Consider the following 18352-nt stretch of genomic DNA (forward strand, 5'->3'; position numbering starts at 1 on the left):
TTTTGGAGCACAAACTTTTCACAAAATGTCAGCGACGCATATGAAGTCACTTGATCATTGAAGTGTAGGCCTAGGCCCGTGGTGATGTGATCAAAAGGCATTCAGAGGCACTCGATTTCTCCCATGCACAAAACACGCAGCGAAACACACGTTCGCACAAGGAGCTTGAAGCTCATTCCGACAGTGCAACCAACTTTGAAACAGGTCACCCAATCAACAGATTCTGCCCCATAAATGGAGAGAGCTGCCCTCAGGATATCTCGGGATATTTTGCTGTGCAGGGTGTTTACAGTGTGCCTTGCGGGGCCACTTGCTGCATTCGGGCAGCCACATTTCATTACAGCCAACCACAAAACAGAATTATAGGAGCTGCACAAGCACGGATCCTGACAGTATTCAGTCATTCTCTGCGACAAAGTCATGTGTCGCACAAGCTTCAACAATGCATCGAGCCTGCCTCTGATATGTACTGCAGCAAAATTTAAAAGCCATACTCCAATTTGCCCGGGCTGTGCCCATGGCTACAGTGGTCTTCTGTCCACCAAGTCACTCTGCGAAAACCCCGATGCTAAAAATTGCCGGGCTATATCAGACCCGCAGCTGCAGGGCGCGCCCCATCTCTGGTCGGCATGCGCACCAAAACAGGCACCAGGACATGTCTTAGCCAGATCAGGCACCGGCAGGGGGCCGTGCTAGTTTAGGCATCGAATCCTCCGGTCGCCAAATCAGGCACCGGCAACGAAGTGGAACGCCCCTTGTCACCGGGGAGCTGGCGCGGCGGCCGGCGCGGCGGCATCGGCGACAACAAACATTGAGTTGCGGGGGATGGTGTGTGCCGGGCAGGCGTAAACATAATCCTTGCGGCGGGTCTGGCAGGCCACGAGCGCTGCATTGAGACCGAGCACCCACTGCGAGTATGCGCCGGGGCCCAGCGGCTCCAACAACAGTGTGCCCCTGCAGGATTCAGGACGATGTTACGTCTGGAAGGATCAGATGCATGATGCACAAATGCATCACGAGCTGCCCACGAGCTGCCAGAAACCAAGCATAAATGTGATGTCTGCCTCAGGATGGGACATTATTCAAGTAATGCCCATCCCTTGCGCAGTGCAGCAGGTGACCTGGGATTGCAGAGAGTCAATCTGCTTGCTTGAGACCAGCTGAGAGGTGATACAGGGAGAGCCAAGCTCAGGTTGATCCAGTACATTTTGTCATCAACAGCTCTTCTGCATTTGCATCAAACAGTGCAATAGACATACATTCAATACACCGGAATTGCGGATTAGAGCATGGCATAAAAGTACCTGGAGGTGTATATGGTGATGCTGGCTCCAGGCGCCCAATTGCCACCTGGAACCTCCACTCGCTGCACCGTCGCCGACACCTCCCCTCGGTCCAATAGCCCCTTAACCCCCTGCACACATACAACATGCATGCATCATGGCTAATGGCTTGTGCTCTTGAGTGCGATCTTTATGCATCGTGCCAGGCCTGTTTGCTTGAGCTTCTCCCTGAGACACATGCCCAGGAAAGAAGCACTGGTAAGCACAGCGCGTCGGCCGGCTCACATGACGAGGAGTTGTCAAACTAGAGCAAGAAAGGTTCTTGCATCTCTTGACATGAGAGCAGAGAAGATGCTCGCAATCGCCTCAACCAGAGGCACAGTAGTGCTCAGTGAGTCATCTCGAGTAGACCGTTTCGTTAGCACACACATATGCCAGGAATTAGGGGGAGAAAGTTCGGTGAGATGAGATCGTGGCATCATAGCATGGGAAAGCATTCGCCGCGCACCTGGTGCAGGTAGCGCAGGCAGACCTTGCCGCCGCGAACGAAGCACCGAACATGGCGCGTCGTCTTGGCGGCTGCGGCGGCCTCCGCGGCTGACAGCCGTGTCACCCACTTCTTGCGTACCGGGGCGCCCACCTCCAGCGTCTGCAGCAGCTGCCGGCCTGCGCATGCGCAAGCGCGGGTCATCATCGGAAGCATTACTATTACTAATCTTATTGTTATCAATGGTAGCTTATCATTGATCCACGCTGTTCCAGCCTTCAACGCTAGGGGTTTTCCAGCAGCACTTCTACAGATCTCTTCCAAATCCCGCATCCTTGCGTTTTCTTCACCAGCTGACACCAATTGGAATGGTTGGGGGAGTGAGCATGGCAAAACAAGCTGTAAGGATGCCCAAGGAACAGAGCAGGCCAAACATGCAGGCAGTTGCAAGGATGTGTCCAGGCCAATTGAGTAGAAGTCTCTTGGCAAGCTTTTGCACAGACAACCGCTAGCAGGATCTGTGGTAACGCGCTTCTGCACGCCTTCTGGGAAAACGAACGGCAACAGCGCAACCATCGTTATTTAGGCATGAGCGCATCTGCCTGAAGACACACCCTGTTCCGTAGAGCAGTGAGCATACAGCTGCAACCCACCTGTCATTTGCTTGAGCGCAGCCAGCCCCATCGTGCCGCCGTTGAGGCCTTCTGACAGGGGCCCGGCAGCAGCCGCAGCCGCACTTTCGGCCGCGCGCGGCTCAAAGATATCCCACGACCCGCCGCCGCCGTTATCGTTCAATCCAACCTCGCTGTCTTCTGTTCGTCGCAGCGCGCCCCTCTCTGGAACGCTTGAAGATGCGCTCGACTGGCGTGACACCATCTGCATGCTCCCCCTGCTGTCTGTGAGCGCCTGCGTGTAAAACAGAAGAAGCATGAAATGAGGAATGCAGATGCGTGCCGCAGACAGGAGACAAATAACACTGGCGAAGCAGGCAACTGAGCTTTTACATGTGCTACTGTTGTGTAGATCAATCAAAATGTCGGCGTACAACGTCATTTTGACCTAGCAAAAAACTTGTGCATCATTCGCAGGGCAGTAAAGGCAAGGAGGCATAGATCCGGTGCATCCAGGGCCAAGAACAAAGTACATGTAAAGGATGTCAACATGATTATATGCATTCTGCGCCTTGATGCCACTCAAGAGAAGTGGGCGGCATACCGAGAGCAGGTCGGGGTCAATCGGCGGGGGCGGCGGCGGCCGGGAGGGTCGCGGGGCGGGCGGGGGCGTTCGGTTTCTTATGAGCGACTGCTGCGAGTTGTTGCGCAAGGCCGGCTGCTCCGTACCCTGCAAGTGGTGACTCACCTCCTCGGCCTGTTTCAGACACCCCATGACATCAGCACTTATCAAATGCCCGTCTTAAGACTGCTACAGCTCCCCATTTCACCAGTGCATGCTTGCCCCAAAGCCAATGTGAATGCATGCGCAATGCAGGAGCGCACAGTGAGCAGGTCCCAAGTTGCCCCAACTTCCCACATCCTGCTTGCGTTGGAGCCGCGCAATGCCATGAGCCATCAGCGGTGCTTATAGTGACCTCCTGAGCAGTTATCAGAGATGCACATGTGTCACAAACCTGCGGCTGCACAAGCGGGCTGGCGCTGCTGCCGCCTCCAGCGCTGCGGCGGCTGAGGGGAACCTCCATGGCAGAGTCGTCCGAAACAAATGACAGCTGCGGCGTTTTCAGCACCTTGGCCGCCTTCGGCGACGGCCGCAGCGGAGCGTACGGGCTCCGGCGGCCAATCGCGTCCGGCGACGGCTGCGCCGCGGCCGCGGCGGCCGGCCGGGGCTTTGGCCCCGGCGACTGCGCTGCCGCGACGGGCGCTGCGCTCATGGGTGGCGCCCTGTGAAGCGTTCTAGGTGGGTGAGAAGCGAATGGACACATATCCAACTGCAACAGCACCGTACTGAAGCACACTGTCTGGCTGTGAAAGAAAAGGCACACATTTCCAACCAGCAGCCAGCATCCTGTATGAAACAAACTCGATTAGAAGTGAGTATGCAGCGGCAGATCGTGAAGTACTGTATGTGCCGTGCAGCTGTCAGTCTGCACACAATGATCATCCGCCAGCTTCCCAAAATTTGATGATGTTAAGGAGGGAGCAGGTCAGCATGCTGTACATGCATTGATTGAGGAGACGGGCAGGCCAAGCTACACACCTGAAGGCACCGTTGGCCGAGGGCCACCCCTCCGAGAGCAGGTCTGAGGCTGCTGACACGGAGGATGCAGCAGAGCTCGGTCTAGCAGCTGCTTCTTGTCCTGTCAGCATGCATAGTCACACGATCAGAAACACCCTCCTGGCTGATCACAAGTTCCAGTTGCAGGCCCAACAAAGCAGAAATGGCTCCGTTCATTTTGTGGACAGCTCAGCATACAATATAATCTGCCTATCTCGTGCAACAATCTGTGTCCTGCGCTCAAGCATTTGCCAAACATTTGCCCTCAAAGTTCAGGGTGCGCATCCGGACCACAGATGTGCAAGCATGCCATACCCATCACCGCATGCATGGCAGACTCCGGGGGGAATCTACTCGGTAAGCTCATGGATAAATCTAATCCATTGGACTCACAGGTGCCAGCTTGACCTGCTTAACAAACATGGTAGCACCTGGTAGGAAAGGCAGGATGCAAAGCTCGGTCATGGGGGCACTCAGCCCTTAAAGGATTGACAGTCAGGACATGGGCAGAATAACCAGTAAATCAAGAGGCCCTCTGGATATACCTGCAAGGGCCCCACGAGTGGACTGCCGCACAAGGACTGGCGGGTCATCGTCTTCATCGAAGAGTATCATGGCCGGCTCGTCGTGCACGGAGCTGCGCGCCAATTGGCAGCCATTGGCCGAGCGGCCGGTAGGGCTCGGCTCGCTCGACGCGTCGCCCCCTCCCTCCTGCCCCTGGATTATCAGCGACCCCGAACGTCAGGAAGGGTTTGTCACGCCCACTAGTATCTTACCTGAACCGCTGGAGTGAGCTAGCCATGGTAGTCAGCTCCAGGATTTGTATGACACCGCGTCAATAAAGAAAGATGGATCATAACAAAGACGCTGCGTGTGGGGTGATTCAGCTCCTTAAGCAGGAGGAAATTGCAGGCAACAGACACCACACATCCCACACACGAATGACCATGGCATGGCAGATGGATCATGTGCCTGCCATTAGCACTTGCAACAACTGCAGGGCTGCAGAAGGAGCCACTGCACGGCTACCACTCATGCTCTTAACAGGTCATGGCAGCAAAGCATGTACCTGTTGTGAGGCGGAGGCGGCTCTGCCGGACGGCTGCGGCGGTGCGTCGGCGCTGCTGAGCGCCATGGTCCGCCGCTTCATTGCTTCGTCCTCTTCCTCCTCCAGCTCGTCATACTGTGCCCTGGATCATGCACAACAGAGTGGGTCACTAGCTGTACACATGCGGCATGTCTTCTGTGTACACCAAATCCCCATCCTGACTGCTGTCCAGCGACCCCCAAGAAACGCCCAAAACAGAATCAAGTTCCAGGACACGCGGGCTGAGAATACAGCTTAATTCCATTCACAACGTACAGGACAATATAAGCCAGCAGGGTGGGATGATACAGGCGTGGCCCCGCCCCCTCGCCTGTCACTGTGTCTTTGTGCACTCCAATGTTGACATGCGCAGGGGTTGGGAATTGAGAAAAAGGGGAGACACGCGGCGCGCACCCTCGCCGGAAGAGGGCCACCCTGTCTGCAGCGGCGTTCCTGAGCAGACCGGCGCCGTCAGCCGCCACCGGCACCGCCTTGGCCGCCAGCCACGCCGGCGCAGCCGACGCCGTGTTGATCGCATTTCCCACGTACGTCTTCAACCTGCAAAATGCATCACCAAACCTCATTGTTCATGTTTTGTCGTCCCTACCATGCACAGAACAAGACAGAAGCTCTCCTTTTCCTTTTCTCCTTAGAAACAAAGAGTAATGCACATGATTATCCTCCATGTGCCTTCCCTGCAGAATTAGTCTCCTTTCTGAGAAGCCTCCAAAGCAAGGGTTTGATGTCAGTGACATGTAAGCGCTATTGATGCCGTGCATGCCAAGCACACCGATAGACAACATGGCATACACCATGCCCAAATACGCCACAACCATTCCATATTTGGAACCTTGAAAAGTTTGAGGTGGAGTTCATGTCGCAGTGTGGAAGCCCCAGAGTTTGTGATATCCTCCAGAGCAATATTAATGTGTGCAGGGAGAGAGTGTGCACAGCACTGCACCTGCTGGCTGTCTCCAGATTGGGCAGAGGGATGGATCTGCGCTTGTCGGCAGCGGCAGGGCTGCTGCTCACATGGTTGCCTGCAGGCTCCATGCTGGCCGCCTGGCCAGACTCTGAACTGCGTCTGTGCGAGGGCATTCCCTCCCCTCCTCTCTGCTGACAATGGGACCTCTGTCCTCAGGTGATATATTTGTCAACCGCCTTACTTCGTCCTACTGATCCCTCCTCTGGATGACTGAGTCAGACGAGCAGTGCTGCGCTAAATGTCTGTATCTTCTTACTGGTGCATCCTGGATGGCTTGATGGACGCGTATAATGCTGCTCGACGTACACTGGGCTGCTGATCAGCTCTTCTTTCAGCCTCTCCCGCAACGGAGAGTTTCAAGGCTGCAAATCAACAGCTTGAATCACCTCGGTCGAGGATGCCACCCTCTGGATCTGCAAGGCAGAAAAGAACAATTCTCAGACGCAAAGTTGCTAGAGAAGCGTCGCAGCGCAGGAGGCCCCTCCATACAGATCAGAAAGAGGTGGTCATCTTAGAGCCTAATGTCTAACGTCTTACTGGACGCAGTCAGGTGTACTGCAGCTTGAACCTTTACAAAGAAGCCAAAGTTGCTCAAATATAAGCAAATGAACAATTCCCAAATGTTATGGTTGCCTTTCTTGCATAGCCTAGTCACTGGCACAAAGCGCGTTCACCAATGCCAGAGTCGTGCATGAATATTTTGCCAATCGGATGAATCCCATGACAAAATATTGCAACTCAAGGCTTAACCTGCGCATATACTTTGGACCAGCATGCAGAACTGTTCCAAGTATCAATCACCCAAAGCTAGGACATAACGACAAGTTCGAGGTGGGAAGTATCTCATAGATGGTCCCTGCACAGCACATGTATAGCTCACCTTTTTGCACGTCTCTGTGACAATGATTGATAAGCTAGAAGACGTAGAAAAGTCTCCTGCCCCTATCTTGCTGACCTGAGTGTTTCCCCCACACTTGTCGACGAGCAGAATTGGTGCTCACAAGACCGTTGCTTCCACCCTCATGTCTGTGTACGGATCGCATGCCCTGGGATCAATGAGGCTTCGGAGTTGCTCAACAGTTGCAAAACTGAAAGATCATCGTGCCTGTGAACTCAGGAATGAGGTTAGTAATGTGCTGATGTCACCGCCGAGCTTGAGGCGTGCCATCTGGCTTCGCGCTCAGCTTCTTCAGCAGATGCTGGAATGGCACGCAAATGACAACGAGTCGGGTTTTCCACCAACGATCCTGCCCTCTGAGAGGCGCTCCGCGTACGCAATCGCAATCATGGAGCCTCTGCCGGATTGCGCTTTCAGAGTAGCTTGAAGCGCGCAGTGCATGGGGTGTCGGTGACATAGCTCAAAACATAGCTCTAGGCTGGGCACACAGCTTTCGTAGCCTTCACTTGTGAATTTTAGAGAGAGAATAAATATCAAGGGACACAGTTGCAATGGCGCGCATCGGTATTGCCGGTGTTCTGTGCACTTTCCTGCTTCTCGCGACAGCAAGTGGTGATTTTTCCCTTCGTGCATGACAGATTCTTTGTACAGTACAAAAATATGAGCAGCTGTCATATTTTGCGACATTTATATGCTGTCTTAGAGAGTGCAGAGACTGAGGGCTGGTTGCGTTGGGAAAAAATGTATTCAATTGAAGCTAGGTGGCAAGGCCTGGAATGCCAGACTAACGTTGACCCGTGTCACATGCGCAGCATCTCGCGCGACCTTGCAAAGTGCATTGGCGCCAAGCCCTGCTCTTGCTGAAGGCAAGAGCACCGCTGTGGATGGAGCGGATGTGACCTTCTTCCTGTCAGCAGAAAAGGTGCCCTCCAGGCCTCTGACAGAACGATCGGGGTAAACACGTGTCTGGCAAGGGAGAGATGGGTCCGGCACATGTTTGTAAAGGGCAGAGACTTTGGCAGGACCAACTGTAAGCCACGCCCTTGGCAGTTTGAGGACTGCCCCGGCTATGAAGGCTAGAGCTGACAGCAGCATTACCCAGCAATCAAACATCTTGGTAATCTTGGCACGCCATCACAGCAGTGACAGAAGCAGGCTACCTGCCTCACCATCCACCAAGATCTTTCCAAATCAGATTCTCACACAAGCTTTGTGTTTTCCGGGCAGGCCGTCTTCACATCGCCGGGCACGCTGGTGCTGCAGCGGCCGGCGCGCACAGTCGCCAGCTTCCAGGCGGGCGGCCGCTCAGCCGGGGAGCCGGTTGCCAATTTCGCGTCGGCCGCCCCGGGCGCTCGCTTCGTGGACGGCCAGGGCCGGTGGCTGGGCCAGCCAGACGCGCTGCTGCAGGGGGCGATCAACGGCAGCCGCAGCGACGTGCTGTTGCTGCTTTCACAGCCGGTCTACGACCGTGCAGCAGAGGTGAGCCATCCTTGAGCTATTTTGTTGTCATTACTGTGATATGGCATACTGCAACATTCGCTGTCACAGCTGGTGCTTGACGGTGTGGTTGAGGTTTGTCAACTCTCAAGCTTTTTTACACTCTGTTCATTTTTGACGTGGCAGGCTGCAATGCTTCCAGCTTGCTGGCACAGCCGATGCAAGACCACGCGGCTGAGCTGCGCCGATCCTCGCGCTTCTATCTGTACCCTCATTGCAGCCTCACGGCACACATAACATTTGCAGCGCGCTGTGGTGTGTGTACGCGCTTATTGGGGTAGTATCTGGCCTCTCTGTCTGGGGAGTGTAGGGAACATTGTGTTGGCGTTTTGGCTGTTGAGGGCTGAAGTGAGGGTGAATTGGAGACACCATGAGGCTGTGACACAGCTGGTGCGACATCCTTGCCCACCATCTGCCAGCCCTGGGCAAAAAGCAAAAGCACGGACAAGTCTTGACACGATGTGCTTTGCTGCAGACGCTGAGCTTCACAGTGGGCGTGCTGCCGCCGCGGCCGGCCTCGGCCAAGCTGTCAGACGGCGTTGTCTCGCGGCGCATAGAGCAGTACGACGCGGGGGTTGGAGCGCCGCTGATCCAGGTACGGAATTTGATTTTTTTCCTTCCAAAATTCTGGCACACCTGGAACATATTTAATCCTACCCTGATGCCAAGTGGGCATTGTTGCTATTGTTACATGCCTTATCAGCTTTGCAGCAGCGTCTCTACGACAGCCTTCCAACCTTTTGTATCTCGGGCTTTCCTCCACCAGTCAGAGGCGAAGCAGGAGACGTGTGGGGCTACTAGAACATGATATGTCAGCCGGACCCTGATGTAAGCCATGCATTGGCTCAGATTCTGGGGGCAGTGAGAAGAGTGTGAATGGTTGATTGTGTGGTATCATCTGCAGGTGGTGATCCCTGGTATGGTTATGGAGGATGCGGGGCTCTTCATCGATCAGAATCATGCTGGCCTGCAAAAGCCGGCTGCGCTCAAATTCGGCTGGGGAGGTGAGTCAGCTCATTTGTCATCGCGCTGCCTCAATTCCTGAATTCCTCCTCACAGTGCACCCTCTCTGCAGTACCATTGATAAGCGTCCCCCCACTCTGTTATTAGAGCAAGCCGAGCAGGAAATTTGTGTGTGCAAGTAAATTGTTGGCTGCACTTATCGTGCAAGCAACCAAGCTTACTGCAAGCTTGCTTATCTATGACATGATGATTTCCATGTGATACCTGAATGCAAGTTCAGGAGCTGAGATCTAGTGCAACTACTTTCTCAGGCTCGGATAGCAGTGTCAATTATGGGACCGGGAGTGGATCTCCTGCCCCCACTGGCCGCTAGGCTCCCATGCGCAAACTCTGACACCCAGCTTCCCAGCAGACAAGAGGTCGGAAGATCAGGAGTCTCACGCAATCTATGGAAGGGACAGCGGACAAGAGGACAGCAGAGCAGAGTCTCACGCGATCAATAGACATGCTTCTATCCTCCCGGGGAGCCACAAAGAGATCAACATTGCATGCTCTTTGGAGGGCACGGCAGGCGGGGAGAAGGATTTTTTGGCCTGCCAGGTCTCTGTGAGTCACTCGAGAGGGACTTTCAAAGATCCATTTCAGAAAGGGGATGTCTAGCGATGCAGAACCGCTTTGCCCCGGCACTGCTGGATTTTTTTTGCTAGCACTGCCTGAAGTAGAAATGACCATCATCTCACTGCAGCCATCCTGGGCTCAGAATCATAAGAGCAGCGTTGGCACCCCGTCATTTTGGACACATTTTTACTTCAAGCATGGTTTGCAGTATAACAATGTGCGTGCCGAGCGCCAAGCACAATTGATGTCAAGACACCCCCTTTGCATTCGAGCTGCGGAAGCTTGATTTTGTGCTGCAATTTGACACTGTCCCCGGTGTGACCGGTGATCAAGTGTGTACGTTATTGAAGCCAACTGACATTTACATTGTTTTTTCCATTGATCAGTCGTCACTATTTTGTTCGATATTTCATAGTGCTCATGAGATGGCCAACGTAGTTAACTGTCTGAAGCACCAGTCTGTTTGGGTATTGAGAGAGTGGAGCCCACGTATCACAGTAGTGTAAGCTTGACTCAATTGTTCCGGAAGAATGTAAAAAGCTGAAATCAGGATACTGGCAATACAGACGCATGCATGCTCATCAGCCGCAGCCTGCATGCGTCAGCTGATGCATGCAGAGCACATTGCTGGTCGCCAATGACTACACTCGATCCGAACTAAAGTGCATGGAACTCCATCCTGCAATCAGTGCAACTTGCACTGAGGAAGGCTCGAATGATTGGACTGCCCTGAAACACATGCGCCCTACCAGCTGGCACCAAAACCGTTTTTCGTTGGTGACCGTTGGTACCAACGTGTTAACATATGTTTTTAATTTTAGCGATACATATTGCATGCGCTCTGCAGGAAAATAGGAGTGCAATGCATAAACGCTAGGACTATACGCTCAGCGCATGTCACTGCAAATCAACCTCTGCCGGGCATGCAAATTGATCTGAGGTCCTTCTATGACGAATCTTGCAGGGAACGCCCTGTGCTGTCTGCAACTGCCGCTCCAGCTTCAGACGAACTCCAAAGCAGCAGCTGGTGAACACCATTCCACAAAAGTCTCCATCTCTAATAAAGCATTCTTCGGATTGAAACCTGTAGACAATTGAAACCTGTAGAGGATTGACACTTTGATTGAGGTGTTACCGGTGTCCACCATACGTGTGGAAACGTGCTGCGGACACATCGCTTGCAGCGATAATCTGCCAGATCTTTCGGATTCAGGCTTACGCTGAGCAGGGGGATTCAGACTCAGCCATGGCGCTAACTAGATACAAAGCGTTGGTATTCGCAGCATTTCTCATCGCTACCGCAAGCGGTATGCTGAACCAGTTCCGGAGCTGATCGTCATTTCTGAAGCGTGGGTGCCGTGCGTCTAGAAAATGAGACGCTATCACACTCTGCTTGCCTTTTGCGCAGGCGCTCGCCAACCCCTACCTCCCGCGACTGCCCCAGCCCTTGCTCCAGGATCCGCCATGGCACCTGCCGGCGCTTCCATCATGCCCAGCCCTGCTCCAGGTCCCGCAACACAGCAACAGGGCTACACAGGTCCGGGAGAGGCGGACCTGCTGTTCGTCCTCGTAGCAGACAAGGTGAACTCATCCCCGTCGTCTTGCCACCTGCGCAGGAGACTGCGCCTGTGAAGGCATTTTGCCCCATAAGTCTATGAGCTTTTGGCAGCTCCCACAAATTGCCATTTAGCTCTGCTGTTGAGCTTACTTTGCTAGGTCCCTCATGGATTCTGCTGAATCCGTCCAACACTTCCAAGCAAATGAGTGCATGACTACAGGTCCTCTCCACCTTTGCCACCCGTCTTGCGATTAGCGCCTCAGAAACCTTTCCTTCAGCTTTAGGCTAATATAACTCGTCTGCGCTCTTTGAGATGTCCACGCCAATCAGAGATTTGAGCTTGTTCGGTCTCAAAATTGTCATGATAATAGTTCTCTGCTGCGCAGGCCACATTTACCACCGCAAGCACTCTTGTCCTGAGCCGCCCGGCGCACACTGTCGCCAGCTTTGAGGCCGGCGGCAGAGCGGGCTCTTCTCCAATTGCACAATTTGTTTCCACCGCTCCAGGTGTGTATTCCTTCATCATAAAAGCATGTCTTGCCTTTTTATGTGGGAATGCCCAAAATGCCTGGAAGGGCTGAAACATCTGTCAGAAACCGTCCACAAGAAGCAAAAGAGGCTCTCCACTCAAGAGGAGGTGGTGTTGGCGGGTCACATTCAACAGTGCTGCTAAAGAATCAAACATCACATAGTATTGGCAGATCAAATTCACTATTCATTATTTCATTATTCAGGTGCGCCATATGTGGACAGCGAAGGTCGCTGGCTGAATCAGCCTGATGCGCTCATGAAGGGGACAACGGGCGGCCACCCAGCGGATGCTCTGCTCATCCTCTCACGGCCCCTGTACAACGAGACCGAACAGGTGCTTTTTCTGCCAAGAGACAAGCAGCAGTTGAAGGGTGCTATAACACTACCCCTTGTTGGACTCGCCAGATCCAATCCAAGCAAGACCCAGTCAACCGTGGGCACGGTGCTCAGTATTTATATCACCCCCCGCCAGCCGGGGCCAGAATCTATAGTGTCATTTTAAATGGGTGCATATTAAAGGAAGGGGAATGCGAACACCAAGGCAGAGCGAGCGCTAGAAGATAGGAGAAAGAGTCCAATTTCAAGTATTGAATCTTAATTTGAATTTTCTGTGTGCATGCAGACGCTGTCGTATACTGTGGCGACGCTGCAAGTGAGCCCGGTCGATGTCAAGTTCCCCGGTGGAGCCGTCTCGGAGCGCGTGCAGCAGGCAGGTGCCGGCATGGGCGCGCCACTCATCCAGGTGTGACTAACGGGATTACTAATTATCGCATGCTAGAGGCTTGACTTGCTATCCCAGGTAGCATCTGTATCTGCGTGCCATTTATCCAGGTACGACTAATGTGATCAATGGGCCATTAGTCATGGCTGCATGCTAGAGGGTGCAGTGGACTATGTCAGGTGACGTTTTCATGGGGGAGCCACCCATCCAGGTGCGACTAATGAGAATACTCATGGGTGCCTGCCAGGCAATTGGATCGACTACATTGGGGAAGTAAGTTGACAAATATATTTGATGATTGATGGTACAGAGAAGAAGTTTAATACAATTCCAGTAGCGCTGACATGGGTGCAGCACTTGTTGGAGCTTAAAACCCATCAAAGGAATTTTCAACTAAGTTCATGTGCATGCTTTCCCTGCAATCTCCATTGGCGAGGTGTATTGGCAAGCCAATTGCAGAGAGTGGCTGCCAGAACAGATGCCTTGATTTGGACTGTGAGTCTGGCAGAGTTTGACTTGTGCTGTGCGCACACTGCAGACGGCAGCCCCAGGGATGGAGCTGACAGATGTGACTCTCTTCATTGACATGAATCGCCAGGCGATGCAGCACCCTTCCGCCTGATGTAGGTTTTAGTTTTTATTTTGTTTTTGAAAATTTGAAAACTTGAGATGTGCCAGAACTGAAGAGCGGAGGAGCCTGAGATGTATCATCCTGCCTGATAGCAGTGAGGGTTTGATTTTGCAACATGCCAGAATTGAGGAACAAGGAATTTGAAATCAGCAGGGTTGCCAATCAGGAAACGTGTATTGAACAGAGGTGCGTCAGTGAGGAAGTGGCTGAATTGGTGGATTAATTGCAATAAATTGCATGCCACAATGCAGTCTTCAGTACACCGTGCATAGATGCCATCATTTCAAGAACAAACATATAAAAATCGCCGGTTTGAGTAGGAGTGGGGCATGAAAGATACAGGCATGAGCATAAATGAAGATTTCACAAGTCTGCAAGGCTGGTTGTGACAAAGAAGAAGCACTTTGCAATGGCACCGCACAATCCGGTTGGCACACCAGGCCAAGGCAATCTCAAATTTGATACATCGGATCAGGAGTGTACATCAAGGATGCAATAAGCAGATTCACTGGGATGTCATCGTACACAAATCCATGTCAACACAAGAGCAGCAGGCCGACAGACATATTCTTGACTTCATATCTTGAGCATGAGCTGTTCATTCTTGTTTTTCATTCCAGGCTTGTTTATTTGCTAGCATTTGCAGAACAACAGCAGCATGAAATATAATCTTGATTGTTCATTTTGACTCGATGTGGTCAATAGAGCTCATTCGTTATTGCGTGTGCACAGCACTCCCAAAATCCAGCCAGAGGCTGTTTTGAAGTCTTATTCAAATTGTACGCTCCTTTGCTACTTGTTCGCCCAACCGCTGCAGCTGAGTTGCGCGACTAAGGAACACGCTCGTGTCTTTCGCTATGGAATGCTCTATATGCGTCCTCCACTCTAGTGGCGGCCGTTGTTGTTGTTGTTGTTGTCTGCAGCACAAAAGAAAAATTCATAAAGTGCAGTTGAGCCTGCCTTCGCACAGGCATAAAAAGAACCAGAGCATCAATCACAAAGCATTTGAGCACTCAAGAGAAAGGCTGGCAGATTGCACAAGTTTCAAATTCGATTGTAGATCCACAGAAGGGTAGGAAACGCACTGTTGTTTGCTCCCCAGCCGCCGTTGTTGTTATTGTTGTTGTCTGCAAAACCCACAAGCAAACACATTCAGAATAGCCGCATGACAACATTTTCAGAATGCCACAGAGGAGGAGATGATTGGATAGAATGAACAAAAAAAAAGCATGGCAGAAAATGACAAAAGAGTGGCGCACTGTTGTTCACGGCTCCGTAGCCGCCGTTGTTGTTGTTATTGTTGTTGTTGTTTGCTCCCCCGCCGCCATTGTTGTTGTTGTTGTCTGAACAAAGCACAAAACATTGTTTGTCTCAGTCAATCTCAGAGGAAAATGTGAACCGCTGAGCAGGACAAACACATGCTACAGAAAAAGATGCCACGACCTCTCACAGATTGACAGATGCAAGCAACCTCTTAGAAACTACAGCTGCACAGCAAGAGTAGAATAGATGCATGCCACAACACAAGAAGCCACAGCTGCGCAAGAATAGACGGACAGATGCATGCAGCAAAAGCAAAAAAAGGAACAGCTGCACAGGAAAAGAAGGGCTGGAAACGCACTGTTGTTGTTCACTGCTCCCCAGCCGCCATTGTTGTTGTTGTTGTTGTCTGCAGCAGGGGGCACACACCAGTCAGCTCAATGGCATTGTTTACCGAATCAAGTCAAGCACATCTGTCTCTAAAATCTCACGCAGCTTTGGAGACATGTCAGCAGGCACTAAGGGTCGCCCTAGCCTATGCCAGCTGCCCTCTGAACTACGTACCAGCAGAAAGTATGTTGCAATGAAAGTGTAGGGTAGAGCGCACAAAGCATTCAGGATCGTCAGTTATGCACGTCTGTCTCTAAAATTCCTCCCAGCTTTTGAGACGTGTTGTCAGCAGACGATGAGGCGAGGCTAATCCTCTTCCCATAGGTTCCCCGATGTACCGTATTATTTACCAGGTAAGTTATAATACAAGGGAGGTGGAAGGGGGTAGCGCACTGTTGTTGTTTGAGGTCCAGCCGCCGTTGTAGCCGTTGTTGTAGTAGTTAGGGAACCAGCCTGCATGCAAATCAAACAATTCTTTAACAAACGTAATCCGCCTTAAAAGAGAAGCAGCCTTGACCGCTGTAAAAATACGCACAGATTCCCAGCACGGTCCAACATTGACCACTCACACGCTGTGATTGCCAACGGGTGCCAGCGCAGGAGCAACAGACACGACAACCAAGTAAAAACAGGCTTTGTTCGCAGGTCCACAAAGACCTCCATCAGCAAAGCATGCTTTCAAAGGTAGCAACAATGAACCACTTGTAGAAACGGCCAATGGGGCCCGTGGATGAGGCGGCCTCATTCAGACACAGCAGAGATGATGAGTCATTGTGGCGATGAGACATGGTGATCGAGGGCACGCAGAGGGAGGGAACGCGCACCGCCCCAGCCCCACTTGGTCTCAGCGGTCTTCTGCACGGCCGCCTCATTGCTGTCGATGAACAGAACAACGTTCGTGAACTGCGCAGCGGGAGTAATGGTCGTCGCCAGATCGCCGGCCCCAGCCGCGGCTTCGGCGATCTTTGCCGAGACAGCGCCGCCGGGCAACTTGACCTTGGCCGCGTCGGCCGGCACAGCCGCCACGGTGAAGGACAGCGTCTGCACATGCATGCAATTTGAATGTTAGTTATCTGAATTATTTGAATCGCAAAATTCTCATGGAATTTCAGTGAGGTTTGAGCTTTTCTGGAACGGCTGCAATCTGCGCATGCATGCGCATGTAGAACTTCAGGCGTCTCACAGGTACTCTTGACCTCTCTGATTAGGGGTAATACTAATACAACTCTTGGTGACCTGTCACATGGAGTAACTCGCACCGACTAGGGCCACTCAGTACTGACTAACAGAGCCGCAACAACAGTTGGGAAGCAAAAAGGGCTGGTTGTGTCATGATGGACTGACACGCACCAGCGTCTCCATATCACTCCAAAACATTGCGAAGCCAATTCAGGGTCAAAACTGGCTGTCAGGCTGTGCACACACGGCAAAGAGGCTGCAGGAGCAGGGGGTACTGAAGACTGCAGGGGGTAGTCTTTAGTGCCCCCTGGCAGGTAAATTTGCAGGGGTGCTGATGGAAAGCGCACCTCGCCGTTGTTGTTGTTGTTTGTAATTGTGCCGCCATTGTTGTTGTTGTTGTTGTTGTTGGTGACTCCGGCGGCAGGGGCAGAGACCTTGGGGGATGACAGCGCCAGGACAACTGTGGTCAGGTTACCCTGCAGGCACAAAAACACAATGCCATGTGAGGTACCCTGTGTAGACTTAGAGAGGAGAAGTTCTCACTCCTTGCACTTATGAATTTAGAGCCTCACACGAGCGAAATGTACAGATTGGCATGACACATGGGACTGAGCTCCGCTCTTACATTGTAAAGAACAGACAAGCAGAGACGCCCCACATTGAAGGCAATTACCTGCATGATACCATGAGAGGGAGAAAAGAGCATGCATGATGGCAGGGGAGAGGAGGAAAGAGCAGGAATAATTCAGCTAAAGAAACTTCCTTACCTGGGCGTTGACACCATAGAAGACTGCCTGGGGGTTGCCGAGCCACTCGCCAGCCGCGTTTACAAACTGCGAGCCGGTGAATGCTGCAATCGGGTAGACTGCAGTCTTGCCGCCCACGGCAAAGCTCTGTGCGCTTCCGGTCAAACCAGACAGGGTCAGTGTCTTGTCATCTGTGAAGGTCGCCTGCGTTCAAACAGAATCCACAGCGTAAGGGAGATTATTGGGGGAGTATGATGCTATGCAGCGCTGCTGCATGCATTTCTGGGACATGCTTTACTGACTGCTCCCTTTGAAAGGATCCTGCCCGGAAGCTGCAGTGAATTTAGTGGGCAACAGGGCCCACAGAAGAAGTGCTTGAGGCAGAGGCATGAGCAAAGAAATCTCAAATCAAGCGAGCACAAGAGTGCGACTGGGCGACACGGGTCCAGCAGAGAGGAGCTTAAAGGTATTGGGCGAATGGTGTGAAGGGTAAAGTGCGAGTACCTGCTGAGCCTCCATCGTAAAGAGGACGTCAGCGCCGTTTGAAGCAGCAGGAGCGGGCGCGGCGGCCTGCAGTGGCACGCGAGTGCCTGCACATGGGCCAGACGTCAGGACAAGGGACGGGATGACGACAACTGAACGATCGCCACCGATAAAAGATGCATCCTATCAAAAATATTGGGTGATCGGAACAGTCTCTATAGACCGACAATCTGCTGTGCGAACTAGTGGCACTCGGCCATCGCTAGCGGTGCGACTGCTGGACACTGAGAACAATGAAGCCGTGAAGCAAGATCTTGCTGGCCTCTAGTCACCAAATGAGACCCCTTCAGTTTCAGAGTTATCGGGCATCGAAAGTGTGGTCACTAGGCTCTTGCCCGGCTCCCTTCGAACAAACACAGGTCTAGGGCCCACACGTGCACACTGCAAAAAGGACGCACCGGATGCGACCACCAGCGCTGCCGCCACAAGCAGTGCAGCAAAGTGAAGACGTGCCATTGAATGAGAGTGTTGCCTAGACTTGGATGTGTGACGACCTGCGACAGGTGGAACGAATGAATCGCGGAAACAAAATGACGCAGTGCAGGGCCCTCTGCTGGCCGGTCAACTCTACATCCACCAGTCACAGTGCAATCCAATATATTCAATATTTTGCAGTCTACAAGCCGCAAGCAACCGGACCCAAAGAGCGGCTGTAACTAGTTAGGTGCCACGCGGAATGTTCGGAAGGGGTTGTCCGCACTCAAACCACCTCCAAGCGTAATATAGAACTAGTGTGCAATCAAAAT

The 18352-nt window shown here is 52.5% G+C and overlaps 4 protein-coding genes across 4 annotated transcripts; 2 read left to right on the forward strand and 2 right to left on the reverse strand.

Annotated features, from left to right (window-relative positions):
• Positions 1-758: 758 nt before the first annotated feature.
• On the reverse strand, positions 759-7133 carry COCSUDRAFT_66291 (hypothetical protein; the record flags this gene model as incomplete). The annotated part of the gene is made up of 12 exons (XM_005647067.1): positions 6952-7133; positions 6048-6484; positions 5501-5644; positions 5069-5189; positions 4545-4716; positions 3982-4081; positions 3398-3665; positions 2986-3138; positions 2424-2676; positions 1792-1949; positions 1305-1414; positions 759-954 (listed from the first exon to the last, which is right to left on the reverse strand). The coding sequence occupies exons 2-12, from the start codon at positions 6182-6184 to the stop codon at positions 759-761; spliced, it is 1812 nt and encodes a 603-aa protein (XP_005647124.1). The 5' UTR covers positions 6185-6484; positions 6952-7133.
• A 3969-nt stretch (positions 7134-11102) lies between these two features.
• Positions 11103-13876, forward strand: COCSUDRAFT_53591 (hypothetical protein). The gene is made up of 6 exons (XM_005647068.1): positions 11103-11354; positions 11456-11628; positions 11992-12112; positions 12340-12470; positions 12759-12878; positions 13396-13876. Exons 1-6 carry the CDS (start codon positions 11294-11296, stop codon positions 13477-13479), a joined length of 690 nt encoding a protein of 229 aa, XP_005647125.1. The 5' UTR covers positions 11103-11293; the 3' UTR covers positions 13480-13876.
• A 125-nt stretch (positions 13877-14001) lies between these two features.
• COCSUDRAFT_36767 (hypothetical protein) lies at positions 14002-14157 on the forward strand (the record flags this gene model as incomplete). Its single annotated transcript, XM_005647069.1, has 1 exon — positions 14002-14157. One exon carries the CDS (start codon positions 14002-14004, stop codon positions 14155-14157), a length of 156 nt encoding a protein of 51 aa, XP_005647126.1.
• A 122-nt stretch (positions 14158-14279) lies between these two features.
• Positions 14280-18102, reverse strand: COCSUDRAFT_33330 (hypothetical protein). Its single transcript, XM_005647070.1, has 8 exons — positions 18005-18102; positions 17568-17653; positions 17085-17267; positions 16705-16793; positions 15110-15150; positions 14748-14831; positions 14574-14615; positions 14280-14405 (listed from the first exon to the last, which is right to left on the reverse strand). The coding sequence occupies exons 1-8, from the start codon at positions 18060-18062 to the stop codon at positions 14374-14376; spliced, it is 615 nt and encodes a 204-aa protein (XP_005647127.1). The 5' UTR covers positions 18063-18102; the 3' UTR covers positions 14280-14373.
• Positions 18103-18352: the final 250 nt, after the last annotated feature.

The sequence above is a fragment of the Coccomyxa subellipsoidea genome (genome assembly GCF_000258705.1).
Source record: "Coccomyxa subellipsoidea C-169, whole genome shotgun sequence".
NCBI classification, from domain to species: Eukaryota; Viridiplantae; Chlorophyta; class Trebouxiophyceae; family Coccomyxaceae; genus Coccomyxa; species Coccomyxa subellipsoidea.